The 16469-nt window shown below is 34.0% G+C and overlaps 1 protein-coding gene across 4 annotated transcripts in view; it reads left to right on the plus strand.

Moving 5' to 3' along the window:
* Positions 1-16469, plus strand: part of Csmd3 (CUB and Sushi multiple domains 3) — a 926836-nt gene that overhangs the window by 865772 nt on the left and 44595 nt on the right. For all 4 annotated transcript variants that reach the window (XM_042673149.1, XM_042673151.1, XM_042673150.1 and 1 more), the window contains 6 exons: positions 1764-1937; positions 5461-5634; positions 6852-7037; positions 9523-9696; positions 11233-11415; positions 13282-13458. In XM_042673149.1, the coding sequence (XP_042529083.1) occupies positions 1764-1937; positions 5461-5634; positions 6852-7037; positions 9523-9696; positions 11233-11415; positions 13282-13458 (1068 nt within the window). The remainder of the gene's footprint in view (positions 1-1763; positions 1938-5460; positions 5635-6851; positions 7038-9522; positions 9697-11232; positions 11416-13281; positions 13459-16469) is intronic.

Below are 16469 nucleotides of genomic sequence, written 5' to 3' on the forward strand. Positions count from 1 at the left end.
AGTGTATACACAAGATGCAGGGCACTTACATCAAATAAAGTGAAAACAGGGGTTAAACTGTGAAGGAGGAACATACAAAGAAACAAAAAAATCATATGGTACTTATAACTACATCAGGAACAATAGAAAAAAAGAAAAAATACCACTTGTGTCCCTATCTTGAGCCTCATTTCGCTTAACATCATCATCATCTTATCTAAACTAAACTATTAGGAATGTGCTTGATCAAGCAAAGTGTGAAGTAAAGAAGATAGTAGACACTGAATGAGAAGTGCTAAGTGTATAGATAGTTGTCAGAAAAATTAGGGATTCGAGAAGTTATACATAAGTAGAAAACATGAAAGTCATAGAATAAGAGATAAATAAGAGCCGGGCGCTGGTGGCTCACGCCTGTAATCCTAGCTACTCAGGAGGCTGAGATCTGAGGATCACGGTTCAAAGCCAGCCCGGGCAGGAAAGACCGTGAGACTCCTATCTCCAATAAACCACCAGAAAACCGGAAGTGGCGCTGTAGCTCAAGTGGTAGAGTGCTCGCCTTGAGCTGAAGAGCTGAGGGACAGCGCCCAGGCCCAGAGTTCAAGCTCCATGACCGAAAAAAAAAAAAGAGATAAATAAGTTGTGGTAGATTAATAGTAAGAGGTATGAGACAAAAGAAAATAAAAGAAAAGGAAACAACAAAAATCAAATAATCCAAATAAAACTAAACAATGATAAAAATGTCTCAAAATACTTTATTGTTCTACATAGGAATATAGATTGTTACTAAACAAATTCTCTTCAAATTGAACTATTATTCCAATCTCATGTTCTTCTATGTTATCTGTGTAGATTTCCTCTATTGACATATATAGATATAGATGTAGATATAGATGTAAATCTACTTACCTGTCTATCTATATCAATCTGCCATCTTCTACATATTTTTCATATCCTAAAGTTGATTTCCATATTTATCTGATATATTCTTTTCTGTTCATTTAATTTATCTTAATTTCATTTTCCTTAGTTTTTTCCTTCTAAAGTTTAGATTTTAAGTCATTGATTATCTATCATCTATTTATCTGTATATCATCTAATCATCTTTTCTACAATGTGAACCCTTAAACCTGTACTTTTTTTTATGGTCATGGGGCTCTGGGCCAGAGCACTGTCCCTGAGCTCTTCAGCCCAAGGAGTGCACTTTACCACTTGAGCCACAGCACGACTTCCAATTTTCTGGTAAACCTGTACAGTTTTTACAAGCACTGCTTTATCTATATTTTTCAATTTTTGATGTGATTTTTCATTCATATAGATATAAATATAAATATGTACTTATAATATATAATATGAATATATGTATCAATATTTTATGCTTTCTTTAAGATTTATGTCACTCTAGCTGGGCGCCGGTGCCTCACACCTGTAATCCTAGCGACTGAGATCTGAGAATCCAGGTTCAAAGCCACCCCAGACAGGAAAGTCCATGAGACTCTTATCTCCACGAAACCACTCAGAAAACCAGAAGTGGCTCTGTGGCTCAAGTGGTAGAGTGCTAGCCTTGAGATAAAGAGCTGAGGGAGAGCAGACCCCACAACCAACCAAAACAAAAAAAAAATTATGTCACTCAAAGTGGATATATTTCCCAGTATCTGGTGTTTTGTTAAGTATTTGATAGTTATTTCATATCATGTAATTATGTGGGACTTATTTTTTACATACTTTCAATTAACTTTCAAATGTTACAAAGAAGTAACTCACTAATACTCTATGATCTACTTCAGCGGGTCATTGTGGAATTCCAGAACTCATTGTGAATGGTCAAGTCATTGGGGAAAATTATGGATACAGGGACACCGTTGTATATCAGTGTAATCCTGGTTTTCGATTGATTGGTTCTTCAGTGAGAATCTGTCAACAGGACCATAATTGGTCTGGTCAACTCCCATCCTGTGTGCGTAAGTAAGCATGGCAAGCCTGGTAATAAAGCAAATAATATTTGTTTTCTTTAGCTAGATAAACAATTCTGTTTGCATATTATATATAACAGTACAAAATAACTTTCCACAATCTATCCTTTTATAGTTTTATTCAATAGCCTTTAAAGTGGGATGTGTTCTGCTGCCCATAAAGCACACAGGGAAAATCAGAAAAGTTAATAATGTTTGTTTATAATTTTTTAAACAAAAAAGTAAGCATGGTAGTTTGTTTTTGCAATCTCAGCACTTGAGTGGCAGAAATAGACAGTACTACAAGATCAAGGACATTCTGAACTAATGAGATTTTATGTCCAACAGAATTAATCAACGACACATAGGACAGATTTAACAAATCATCACCAATTACTCTTTTGAAAAGTGACAAAAAATTAAATTCACCTCCTCAGTTTCGAATATATACATAAGCATATATACAACATATTTATAAATAAATATTTATATACAGATGGTACATTCTCAACAGAATTTGGAATATAAGGATTTAATGCAACATTATTGATAGTCTTCTGTTGTGATCCAACAAAGCTTTATTTTTAGGAGAAAATTCTTCTGATAAATGTTTTCTATTTTTAAAAGTATGCTGTATCTATACACCAAATAATATTCTGACAAAGTAAAATTAGAATAAAACGAAATTATCATCTATGATGAATAATTACATGACAAGTTCTCACTTCAGCCCTACTGATACTTATAGGAGCTAATAGAAGTCATGTTCTCTTGCTTTAGACTAATTCTTTTACAAAAGCAGCAAATAGTTAACACTTATGGATGTGGCTCCTGTTAACTCCAAAATTCAATATATTCTTTTTTTTTTTTTTTGGGGTCCGGTAGTGGGGCCTGAACTCTGGGCCTGGGCACTGTCCCTCAGCTCTTCAGCTCAAGGCTAGAGCTCTACCACTTGAGCCACAGCACCACTTCCGGCTTTTTTCTTTTTGCTTATGTGGTGCTAAGGAATCGAACCCAGGGCCTCGAGCATACAAGGCAAGTGCTCTACCACTGAGCCACCTTCCCAGCCCCCTCAATATATTCTTAAAATATATCCAGATTAAATATGTACAATCAAAATAACTAAGACTTTTTGTGAGTGAGCATTTGAAATGTTTAAAAATATTTCAAATTACATGAAAAATAAAGTTAATTTCCAATTAATACTTTTTCACTATAATTCACTCTTTGCTGACCAAGTCAAGGACTGGTACTTAGTCATACTCAGTGTTGAGAATCTCAATGGGGAGTGGACTTTGATACTCTGTCACTGGTATAGTATAGACCTCTGACCAACCTCTTGTGCATGAATAGTGCCAAGCCTTCCATATCTCCAAATAAGAACTAAGAACTCTTATTGTCCTAGCACCCTTTGCAAGCCAGATCACTTGAAGCAACCTGACTGCACCATCCACACTAAATCTAGAGTGAGAATACTGGAAATTCATTCCCCTATGATGTATGGAAAGATAGTCAAATCTCCGGGCTCTCATGCATTGTATTTATTATGATAATTATAGCACAAAACAAAAATACTGATGAATAATGCTAGATTGAATGCATTTTCATACACAATGAATGCTTATATCACAACTTACCTTATTTTGGACTCTAAATCAATTACCCATGTCATTTTTGGTCTAATTACATATCTCTAATTACTGATATTTATTTTAAAATTGTTTACTAACATATTCAATACCATGCATATATTTAAATTTAAATAACAGAAGATGGAGATTTTCAAAATTTAAGAGAAGTACATGATATATTGAGTGTGTGTGTGTGTGTGTGTGTACTGGTCCTAGAGCTTGATCACACGGCCTGAGGGCAATCCCCAAGCTTTTGTGCTCAAGCTAGTATTCTACCCCTTGAGCCGCTACTCTACCTTGGGTTTTTTTGTAGTTTAATTTGAGATAAGAGTAATTGTAACCCCTCTGTACATTATGTTCACAAATAAAATTAAATTAAATTAAAAAAAAACAAGAGTCTCACAGTCTTTCCTGCTGGGCTGGCTTTGAACCATGATCCTTGGATCTCAGCCTCCTGATAAGCTAGTATTACAGGTGTGAGCCTCAGACACCTGTCTTGATAATTTAATATGGGTTCACAGGAAAGATTTCATTTATACTATGACTAATTCAACTTGTATGTATAAATTCATCAAAAATTTGTTCAAATTCTAAATTTAGAAATAAATACTTTTGTGTTTTGAAAAAGAATAATAAAACATACAGGTAGTTTAAATGTTTAAAACCATCTTCTAAGCCATCATAAACACACACATACATATACACACATGGACACACAATGATACACGTTATTGAAGAGTTGATGATTTTTAAGAATAAGTCTGACGATTCTACTAGCATGGGTCCTATGTATTTTGCTTTTCATTTATATTCAAGCATAGTCAACTTAAGTCACTGTTTTTCTTGTTGAATAATTGAGACTATCAGTGAAAATTGGTCTTCAGGGTAAATCTAGTTTCGTTATTGATAATTTTAAACAAGAATAAGATGCAGTTAAATTCCCAAATGAGTGAGTAAGCTGACATTAACAGTGCAGCTGAGAAATAATTGTGTGCAAGTCATTTTGAAAGTACTAAAATTGACTGTGGTCTTTCACTATGCCCAATTATGAAGCCCAGCTACTGAAACTGCTCTGATTAACAATGTGAGGTGATGTAATAAAACAGTTCATAGAAACACATTGTGTTAGGGGAAAGCCAACTCTTTATAAAATTTATAGCATAATTATAACATTATAAGAGGTTAACTAATTCATCTGAGAATATTCTTCCCAAGCAAAATTGTGTGAAATTGTCTAATATCAATGGTGGAGAATATCATCCAATAAGATTGAATCGTTAGATGAATATTAATATGGAAATCTCAAAACATTATCTTTTATTGTCCAAGTTAGGTAGTCATATAAATTGATCTTCAAGTGCACTTCTGGTTATCAATCTATCTTTTTCCAAACAGATTGCTACCTAATACCAAGAGCTAGTTCAAAATTAACTATGACAGTGCCTTTAAGAATTTTTACTCCTGAGGCTCAACTAGAAAAGGAAAACGGCTTCAATTTAGGTCCTTCCTCCAAATTAACAGGAACTTCATTTCTCATAAATTTTGTGTTATTTACTTAAAACAAAAAGTAGAGAATGAAATAATACCATGAGACATCAAACAAGTATTTGTCACTTAAATAAAATTATCAAAATTTAAAATGGTTTTATATATACATATATATTAATATAGCCCTATTTGTCATATATTTTATTTTCCAAATTTGTTATATCACATTAGTAATATATATATATATATATATCATACCAAATCGTATTTATACATCATATCATATATATGATATATACATATATCCCAAAGTGAGGTGGTCTTTCTAGTTTGTTTTAAAAAGATTAAATATAATTATGTCATAGTTGGTAACTGAGTATTCTTATGTTTAATCCTTACTCCAATGATATTAGCTGTAAGCTGTGGTCATCCTGGAAGTCCAATTTATGGAAGAACAAGTGGAAATGGTTTCAACTTTAATGATGTGGTCACATTCTCTTGCAACACTGGTTATCTTATGCAAGGACCAACAAAGGCCCAATGCCAGGCAAACAGACAGTGGAGTCACCCTCCTCCTGTGTGCAAAGGTAAAGTTGAACTACATCCCTTTTGGACATGGTGTTAACATATCTGTGTGAGTGAAGATTAGTTTCAAACTAATCCCAAAAGCACTTTAATATTGCTGTCATCTCATTATCAATGCCTTACTTTCATTCTAAAATAGTTCAATTTAGTTTTAAAAGTCACACTGGCAGGCTTTACCAATGATTAATATTATTGTATTTTACCCATTTCAGAGTTTGAATAAAAACACATAGAGACTATTTCAACTTCAAGTTTGCTTCAAAATTAATGGAAGGGGATAGCAGAGATGGGGAAAGTGAGAATAACCAAGGACTCGATCTGATTAAGTCTGTGGGCATATGTGAGATCCCAGGGTGAAATCCCTTTAAACAATTAGCATTTAATAAAAAAAATGACAGGAATGTAAGACAGATCTTATGTGGTGTGTGTAGTTAGTAGTGTGAGGTTAAGATGGAAGGACAGGGTGAAGGAGTGTGCATATGGTCTAAACACTTTATGAGCAAGTGTGAAAAATGGAACAATGAGATGACTGTGGAGATGATCTTGAGAATGGGGTATAGGGTGATGAGGGAGAATAAAGGGGAAGATAACTCTGCCTAAGGTACATTGCATACATAAATAGACATGTCAAAATGACGTTAATAAAAAATGTGGAGAGGAAGTGGCGCTGTGAATCAAGTGGTAGAGCCCCAGCCTTGAGCTGAAGAGCTGAGGAACAGTGCCCAGGCCCAGAGTTCAAGTCCCACGACTGACAAAAAATTTTAAAAAGTGAGGAAAATCAACTGTCTATGCTTTTGTTTCCCTCTCCCCACCATAGTCACCATTTGCTTAATAAATGTCATTCTTAGAGTGGAGAGGTGACTCCAGTGGTTGAGTAGTAGCCATAAGTCAAAGAGCTGAGAAGAACTCAGGTTCTGAATTCCAGCCCTGAGTGGCACCACATCCAGAAAGAGAAGGCATTTGGAAATCTGTGACAATGTAATTTTATGGAGCTGATCTTGTGAAAATATTGCTACTTTTATCTTCATACTTTTCATAACACAAATCCAGTCCAATTTGTAACTGCTACATGGATTGATTGTATCTTGTAAACCTTTCATTTATATGAATTTAGTTCAGAAAACTAAGCTTTACTTAGAACTATATTATTAGTAAAAATAAATTAAAATTAAATTAAATTAATTATATTAAATAAAAATAAAAATTTGTCGCTCTTTAGTGGTCAATTGTTCTGACCCCGGAATTCCAGCCAATTCCAAACGTGAAAGCAAAATCGAACATGGAAATTTCACCTATGGCACTGTGGTTTTCTACGACTGCAATCCTGGATATTTTTTATTTGGATCATCAGTTCTGATATGTCAACCAAATGGGCAATGGGACAAACCCTTACCAGAATGTATCAGTAAGTAGATAATGTGAATTCTTCCTTGAGATTAGGCTGGGGAAGCAATATCGATGTTTATTGTCTTTATAAAATACACACATACATATATGTATTAAATTTTCTCCATTATTCTTTGAAATTTAGCTTAAGTGGAGTAAACAAACTATGACAGTCATTGTCTTTCATATTCTGCTACTATATCTAAAAATAGCAATCCTGTTTATTTTGTGTTAATATTTTTATTTTGTGTTACTATTTGAAATTTCATTTAGCAAAATTAGTCTTAATATCAGTAGCCTTTATAGCTTATGAATACTTGGAACTGTAAACAAATGTGTTATTTACAACTTACTGATATTAAATATGTATCACATACAAATAAATAGTACAATAATGTTAATACACACATCTTCCATGTCAGTGAACACTGAATGATATTGTTTTGCTACATTTTTATTAAAGTGCAAGTATATGACTCACACAGGTTATGAGAAAATAATTTAGCAGAGATAAACCAAATTTATTTTACTGAAAAATAATTTAATAGAAGTAATTATGAATTACTTAGAAAAATATATGCCTCGAAAATCCTAAAGATTTAATCAACTGACAGGTCTCAAACTGAAAGAATTGGTGAGGCTTAGACTTGATAAAGAATAGAAAAACTAGAGTTAAGGTTTAGTGTGTCAATAAATTATTATGCAAGTAATTTTAAGTAATGGATCCTAAGTTGTTCATTTATAAAATTATTTTATGATCATTTATTATCAAGAAGCATTTCTTTTATATTCATGAAGTAAAATTTCTGACCATATACAAGTATTAACAAAGTTTTTTATCATACTCATAAAATTGCAGATTTTCTGTAAATCATTTAGCAAATTGACCTGATGACTAGAATTTAATTTCTTTCTTTTAGTAGATGGTTGTAAATCATTTAATTGGTTTTGTTTAGCTAGATCATTAGAAGTAAAAATGATTTATAGGCTGTGTGAACCTGAAGTTTCTTGAGATTACTTAGCTCTCATAGACTTTTTCCCTTTTTCCTTCTTGTATTACTCCCTGTTGTGTGCTAAGTACCTAAAGGTCCTATTACATTTATGGGTCCTTCAATAATTTTCAATTTGACTGTAGAAATATATGGCACAATAGCTTTTTCTAAGTCTGGCTAATAGAAAGCACACATTAATTTCCCAAGCCACCTCTATCTTATAAAGAATATTGTAGATTCTTTGGCCTTTGGTTTCTGCTATGCCCAGCAGTGTTTTAAATGGCAAAACAACAAATATTTCCTCACTATGGCACATCAGCAATTGAATGATTCTGTTCTTAAGATACACTGTGAATCACAGATCCACCTACACCATCTTCTTTTTTGTGTGTGTGTGTGTCCGGTCGTGGGGCCTGAACTCTGGGCCTGGGCGCTGTCCCTCAGCTCTTCAGCTCAAGGCTACCACTTAGCCACAACGCCACTTCCGGCTTTTTTCTTTTTGCTTACGTGGTGTTGAGGAATCAAACCCAGGGCCTCAGGCATGCAAGGCAAGCGCTCTATCACTGAGCCACCTTCCCAGCCCACCATCTTCTTTTTTATGTATATATATATAATTTTATTATCACTTTTATTGTCAAGGTGATGTATAGAAGGATTACATTTACATAAAGAAGATAATAAGTACATTTTTTGCCAAACTTTTTGCTCTTTACCTCATTTTTCTCCTACTTTCCCTCTTTCCCAACACCCCCCCTCACAGTTGTACAGATCATTTCACAGTTGTACAGATCATTTCCAACATATTGTCTTGTGTATATATCTGTTGCATTCGTTTCCAACCCCCTGTCCTTTGTCTCACCATTCCATTGTTCCCTTTCTCTTCTCTAATTAAAATAAACACACACACACACACACACACACACACACACACACACACATATAAAATACCAAGGTACCAAAATCAAATACAGTTACATCAGAGGATATACCATAGGGGAAAGAACATACAAAACAGTCCAAAAAAAATCACATACTACATTAAAAGCAACAACAACAAAGTAAAACCTTTTGTGTACACAGCATTACCTAGATGGCTTCTTATACCCTTATTTCACCAACCTACCATACCCCTCTTTCTTGTGTATATCTTTGGCCAGGTACACAGTTATGGATGTACATGTGCATGTATGCACACACCATGCCCACAGACTTACTGTAACCACCTGAATGTTTGTACACCTCTCTTACACATTATTTCATAATTATATTTTAAGTTCCATTAAACTTCTTCATAAGAAAGGTAGGTTGATCGAATAGCTTCCATAATTCTAATTATATAAATTCTATGATATATTTTAAAGCCACTTTTCATAGAGGTAAGATGTGATACTTTTGGATGACTTAGATGTTCGAGTAGAAAATGTACTTCTGAATTCTTTCATGAGCATGTTGGTTCAGGTTGTTCGATAGGAGATATAAAAAAATTTTATATTCAATAATTATGTATTGTAGTGATTGATTGTGGACAGCCTGGGGTTCCTCCTAACGCAGTCTTGTCCGGCGAGAAGTACACATTTGGGGCCACTGTGCACTACACTTGCACAGGAAAGCGTTCTCTCCTAGGCCAGTCATCAAGGACTTGCCAGTTAAATGGCCACTGGAGTGGCTCACAACCTCACTGCTCAGGTACAACTTTGGCAATAGCACAATATGTGTAGGGAAGTGTGTGTGTGTGCGTGGAGCCATGTTCAGCTTTATGTAAAACACTATGGGGCTTTACAATACTATCCTTGTGTGAATTTTCTTGATTACAAAATATGAAAATGAAAAAGGAAACAGTTATTTTGTTTTAATAGATATCAAATAGATTCTCTCAAATTTTCCTTTCTTTCTTATATTATTTCTAGAGACTCACCCTTTGAGCTTTCTCATTTGAGCTACTATCTTGGGGCTTTTAATTTTGTTTTTGAGATAGCTTTTGCTAACTCAGCACAGGGTTCTTCTAAAATTTGTGATACTTTTACCTCTGCAAGTGTGTAGAACATCCAGTCTCAATTCTATTCTATTTTTAAGGAAGTTATGTCAGTAACTTATTGGTAGCCATTTCTCCTTTCAAGATGGACATTGTGAAAGGACCTTTTTGTTTCCAAATCTTGAAACTATTAATCTCTATGAAGTAACTGCTTAGGATTTCAATTTTAATCACAATTTTCTAAGAAAAATCACTTACATGTGACCTTAAAGCTGACTTTGATGAGAATTAAGCATTTATTTTTGGAGTAATAACTTATAACTTCACTCTCTGGTGATTGGTTATACATACCTCCTTCTCGAAGTGGATTAAGGAACTGCTATTAAACCAAATAAAACATATATATTTCTGTGGTTTTAATATGTATCACTAGAGAGGTGAAAATATTTCCACATACACGAAACATGCAAAAATGGCATCTAGAAAGAGAATTTTCAAAGCATATATGCTTGACTTTGTACCCTCTTCCCAGTGTGAATTGGCACTTGGACGACTTTGATTAAAATTGTTTAAGAAATGATGAAGGCACAGAGTAAAAGGTGAGAAAATTCTTAGTACTAAAATCAAAAGGTGGACATGTACATATGAACCAAATCCTTAATGGAGATTAAACTATAGCTTTTCATTTTAGCTTGTTTCTAATTTCTTTTTATGTTTTCCCAACTGGAATAGAATGGAGTTCATTTTAAGTCAATATTCACTGTTACAATAAATTAAGGGAGAAATTAGTTAGAGGTAGAGCAGTAGTATATTTGCATGGAATGGCACCCCACAGATGTAGGGCAACAACAATGAAAAACTTGTTAGTAATTAGGAAATTCAGAGAAGGAAAATGTGAATTTCTAAATTTTGTTTGTAGTATTAGTTTGATAAGAGCATTGTCATTTGAATTCATATTACTCTCAGTTACAAATTTTCCATTAGCTTGGTAATTAGCTAGGTCTAGAAGCACTAATCAAATACCTATAAACTGTTTAATAGCTAGAAATATCACTGAAAAGGAAAATGGCACTGTGTTCCACAGAGATTTTCTTTTTCATTTGTTGCTTTTCTTCTGATGGGAAACACAAATTACATTCATACTCCATCAAAGTAATGTTAAAAGGCAGTGCAAACAAAAATAAACACCTACTATGCTATTGGCCTAACTAGTGAATTAGCACATTAATTTTGAATTTCCTGCATTGCAGGTGATGCTACTGGTACATGTGGGGATCCGGGTACCCCTGGTCATGGTTCTAGACAAGAAAGTGATTTCAGAACTAAAAGCACTGTACGTTTTGCCTGTGATACTGGTTACATCCTTCATGGCTCAGAAGAAAGAACATGTTTAGCTAATGGGAGTTGGACTGGAAGACAACCAGAATGCAAAGGTAATCTCAAGAATAATCCACATGAATCTCTATTCTGTTTGACAGTGTGTCTTCATAGTCAATTGGACTGGATTGACAAATCTGTAGGAGATTAGTGAAGCAAAGCACACCTCAGTGTGATAGATGAGATTTTAGGATCGATGAGATTAAGAGAGCTCTGGTTTCATGAACACTTTCATCAATTGATGGATGGGATGACTATAAGGTGAAGGCAGAACAGTGAAAGGTAGGAGCTACTTAGAAGTAGTTACTAGTGGTATGAATGTGAGGGACAAATCTTAGCCCTGTTCTCTTTCCTGAAACTTTTTGTTTCTTCCTGACTGTTGTGAAGTTAGTATCTTTCTTTCTTTGTTTTTAATCTACTGCTAACTGTAAATATTACTTTGTTAACAAGTGACAACAATTAAAAAATCTATTCCCAAGAGTTCAGTATTACAAAGGAAAATGAGTTGCTACCTCTTTGCTTTGGTTCCACCAACCTATCCATATTCCCCACCTTTTCTAATTTTGAGTTTATTTTGCTTGTGATTAGTACCTTATTTTTATTATCATTTAGTAGTTGTACAAAAGAGTGGCCATTTTACAAAGCAGTATGTGAACACCGATGATGTGTCTTGATATGTGTCACCCCTTTTAGCTTTCTCATCCATCCCTCCCAATTCGCTCCTTCCCTCACTTGTCTTACTTTTTAGGATATATATTGAATTCCTGATTCTTTTTTCTCCCTTTATTCTCTTTTGTGTTTAGTTCTACTAAAACTATTTTTATGGAGAAATGTGAGGAGTTGGTAAGGGAAAGCTGAAGCACAGGATGACAGTGCGATTTGGTTTCGCCTTAAAATCGCCATCACTAAAGAAAGTCCTGCTTTCACTGTGTACAAATTTGACAGAATATGTGAATTACATGACACTTGAAAACAAGCATGAGACTTTGATGAATCATTTTTCACATTGTGTCAAGGTTCTGGAGCAATATAAATGACAAATAAATTTTCCCAGAATTTTATTTTGGAAGTTAGTAATTAAAGTTGTTCTTAGTCTGAGTTTCTGCTGAAAATACAATTTAGAATTTAAAATTTTAGAATGTAAATTTTTTGAAGGCAGGAAAGCACATTTCATTAATTTTATACATAAATTCTATAAGTTTACAAAATATCTTCTGATAGAACAATAAAATTTGTATTACATTTGTTACAGGATCACTTTTAAGATACGTTTTTAAATTTTAAATTGCAAATAGTTAAACATATTACATAATGGTCAATAATTAAATGATTTCTTTAGTCCTATTTAAGATGAGTGGAAAATGTAATAAATGTTATTACTAAATTTTAGTCACTTAAATTTTAATCAGTTTATATTTTGCATTCTTACACAAGAAATAGAGATAATTTTTAATGCAACTCATTCCTATGTTTATATAAAATATGCATGAATGTTTATAATTTTTCAAATTGTGTATTTTACATTTGCCCTCTAAAAAGTATAAATACAGTAAATTTCTATTACATCTTATTATAGTTATATATCCCAACTTTATATGAGTATATTTTAGGAAGAGATTCTCATAATTCTTCTCTGAAGTTTTTTGCGATATTCAATAGCAATGCACTTAATTTGCAAGGTTTGTACTGAAGCCAATAACAACGATCTTTAAAGTATCTGTTATTTTTATTTACTTACTAGTAATTAAGCTAATAAAATCCACATAAATTCATTTTGAACTTCCACTATATATACAAAATGTTCACTGCTTATTTTGGAGGATTTTATTCCTTCTCTGGGCAATCTGAACAAAAAACATTTAGTCTTTAACTGTTTCTAGTTGCATTATTTTTACAATAAGTATTAAACATTTTTTTTGTAGCTGTTCAATGTGGTAACCCAGGAACCACAGCCAATGGGAAAGTCTTTAGAGTTGATGGTACCACATTTTCCAGTTCAGTCATTTATTCTTGCATGGAGGGGTATGTTCTTTCTGGACCTTCAGTTCGGCAGTGCACAGCTAATGGAACATGGTCTGGAGCTTTGCCTAACTGTACAAGTAAGTTTTTCTCACTATGTAACAGTTTCCACATGCATGATGTAATTCATAAAACTACAAGTGCTTTTGCATAGTTGTAATGTCTTTCAGATTAAAATATGATCATAGTATTATGGTTAGGCTGTCAAGTGTAGACTTTAGTGCAGTAAAAAATTCAATGTATCCGGGTGCCAGTGGCTCACGACTGTAATCCTAGCTGTTCAGGAGGCTGAGATCTGAGGATCGTGGTTCAAAGCCCGCTCAGGCAGGAATGTCCATGAAACACTTATCTCCAATAAACCACCAGAAAACCGGAAGTGGCACTGTGGCTCAAATGGTAGAGCACTAGCCTTGAGCTAAAGAGCTGAAAGACAGTAGCCTCGCCCAGAGTTCAAGCCCCATGACTGACCAAAAGTAAAAGAGAAAGAAAAGAAAAGAAAGAATTCAATGTATATCCTACAAAAGTAAGACAAGTAAAGGAGTGGGTTGGAAGGAATGGGGGAGAATGTTGAAAGGGGTAACATTGATCAAGATTCATTGTATTTACAAATTTCTTTGTTAAATGGCAACTCTTTTGTACAACTGCTTAAAGATAACAAACAAAAAAGAATGAGTTTGTTTGTCAATATATTATAATACTATATTGACCAATCAAAGAAAATCATGATTAAATGTAATTCAATAGAATTTTAATAATAATGATGATGACTCATCAGGATTAAAAATACAAAAACTATTTTTCCAGCTAAGACAATAATGAAGTTGATTTTTCAGTGGATATAACATTTCTTTATGAGTTCAGGGGTATTAACTCTTATTTCCTTTATTAAAGGAAATTCTAATAGGTGATTTGCAATGTTAAATCAATTCTGATAATTTATTTACCATATGAAATTCTTAAAATTATATACAGTAATCTCTATGTATGGAGTAGTATAATATTTAGGGGTGAAGGCATAATGCAGTGATACCATACTTGACTAATGTATGTGAAGCCCTGGATTTGATCTTCAGCACAGAATTTAAAACAAAAGAAAAGAAAAGAAAAAAGAAAAGAAGAAGAAGAAAACTTGCTGAGTCCTTATAACCTAACTATTTAGGAGGCTGAAATCTGAGAATTACAGTTCAAAGTCAACCCAGGCAGAAAAGATCTTGAGATTCTCATAGCCAATTAACCACTAGAAAGTCAGAAGGGTAGCTGTGGCACAATGTGGTAGAATGCTAGAGTGCTAGCCTTGAAACATAGCTCAGGGACAGAGTTTCAAACCCCACAACTTAACTCTCCCTACCGCCCAGCAAAACAAAGTTTCAATATTCAAGATTATGGAAACCATGTCAATAAATTATTGGTAGTCATTTCTCCTTTGAAGGTGGATATTGTGAAAGGATTCTTTACTTTCAATAATGCTGCTGTTGTAAAACTATGGTTTATTACATTAAAAATTTCTGAGAATGTGTATATGTGTTCAAGTGTAATGTAAGTACCACTGTAGTATGGGAAGGTCAGGGAGTACATGGAAATTGTCCATCTTTGGACCTTTGCTTAAAGTTGATTAGTGCACTGGTTACTGCTTGAGCAGTATCTTGCAAACATCTGCAGAGATGATCTGCTTGTCAATTTCCTGCCTAGGACCTTGTCTTCTTAGCTCTATCCATGTGGTTCTCTATTGCCTTTCATATCTCTTTCTCAACCCAGGTCGTCTACTCAATTCTAAATAGGTTCTTCTTCCTCATGCTACAGCATCGAAACTTTAAGACAGCAAATGGGACCATCACAGGATTCAACAAATATTTCCTCTCACTCAAAACTCACTGAGCTTTGTTGTCCCAAATGAAAAAAAAAGCTTTTATTCTATATTAATCCCACAAAATTTAAAATGGATTGATCAATATACAGTATAGATAGAAAGATAGGGTAGATAGATAGATAGATAGATAGATAGATAGATAGATAGATAGATAGATAGATAGATAGATAGATAGATAAAGTATAGATCCTTTGCAAGAGCCTCAGTATCCAAAAGCCTTGGAGATTGGTGCCTTTTCATTGTTCCATTTGTAGTTCACTTAAGGATCATCAGAGGTGACTGTGGTTATTAAAATCAAACTTGTTCTGCATAGACAAGACTTAGAATTTTTCCAAATTATAATGCAATGCTTTTACAATCATATATCTCGATGATTCAGATCAATAATCACTTAACTGCTGATTCACCTCTCTTAAACTCTAAAAAATATTCATATTTGCTGGGCGCCGGTAGCTCACACCTCTAATCCTAGCTATTCAAGAGGCTGAGATCTGAGTATCTCTGTTCAAAGCCAGCCCGGGCAGGAAAGTCTGTGAGACTCTTATCTCCAATAAACCACTAGAAAACCCAAAGTGGTGTTGTGGCTCATGCAGTAGAGTGCTCACCTTGAGCTGAAGAGCTGAGGGACAGCCTCCAAGCCCAGAGTTCAAGGCCCACGACCGACAGAGAAAAAATAAAATAAAAAATAAAAATCATATTACTTTACCATGTGAGAAACCAGGAATGTCAAATGTTTCATGTTTTTCAACTTTGCCATGTTTTATCTATTTCTCCTTAGTTACCACTTCCAAATCTGAGATAACTGTTCTATACTATGCTATTTTCTCCATACTAGGACCAACCACATCAATAGGACATTTATGTATTTCAGCTAATGGATTTGCATCTCAAATATTTGATACAAGTCTTTCCTGGTGCAATGACCTTACAGCCTGGGTCTTTGTTCTTATCTATATATGATGACATGAGTGGCATTCACTTCCCCAGTCTCTGATGGTTCAGGGATCCACACAATTGCAAGAGATTACACTACAATGCCACCAATATTATCAAGAAAGGACTTGCTGAGTGTAGTTGAAGTCTATCTTGGTCCTCATATACTAGAAGAGAAATAGCAACTTTGGGAAACTGATGGAATCCTTGAGTCTTCTTCCTGAGGAGAATCTCAAAGGATGTCCTTGTCTTTTTATGTAAAACACTCAGTATAACAATGACTACTTCTCT

The sequence above is a fragment of the Dipodomys spectabilis genome, unplaced genomic scaffold (genome assembly GCF_019054845.1).
Source record: "Dipodomys spectabilis isolate Male_0828 unplaced genomic scaffold, ASM1905484v1 ptg000783l, whole genome shotgun sequence".
NCBI lineage: Eukaryota > Metazoa > Chordata > Mammalia > Rodentia > Heteromyidae > Dipodomys > Dipodomys spectabilis.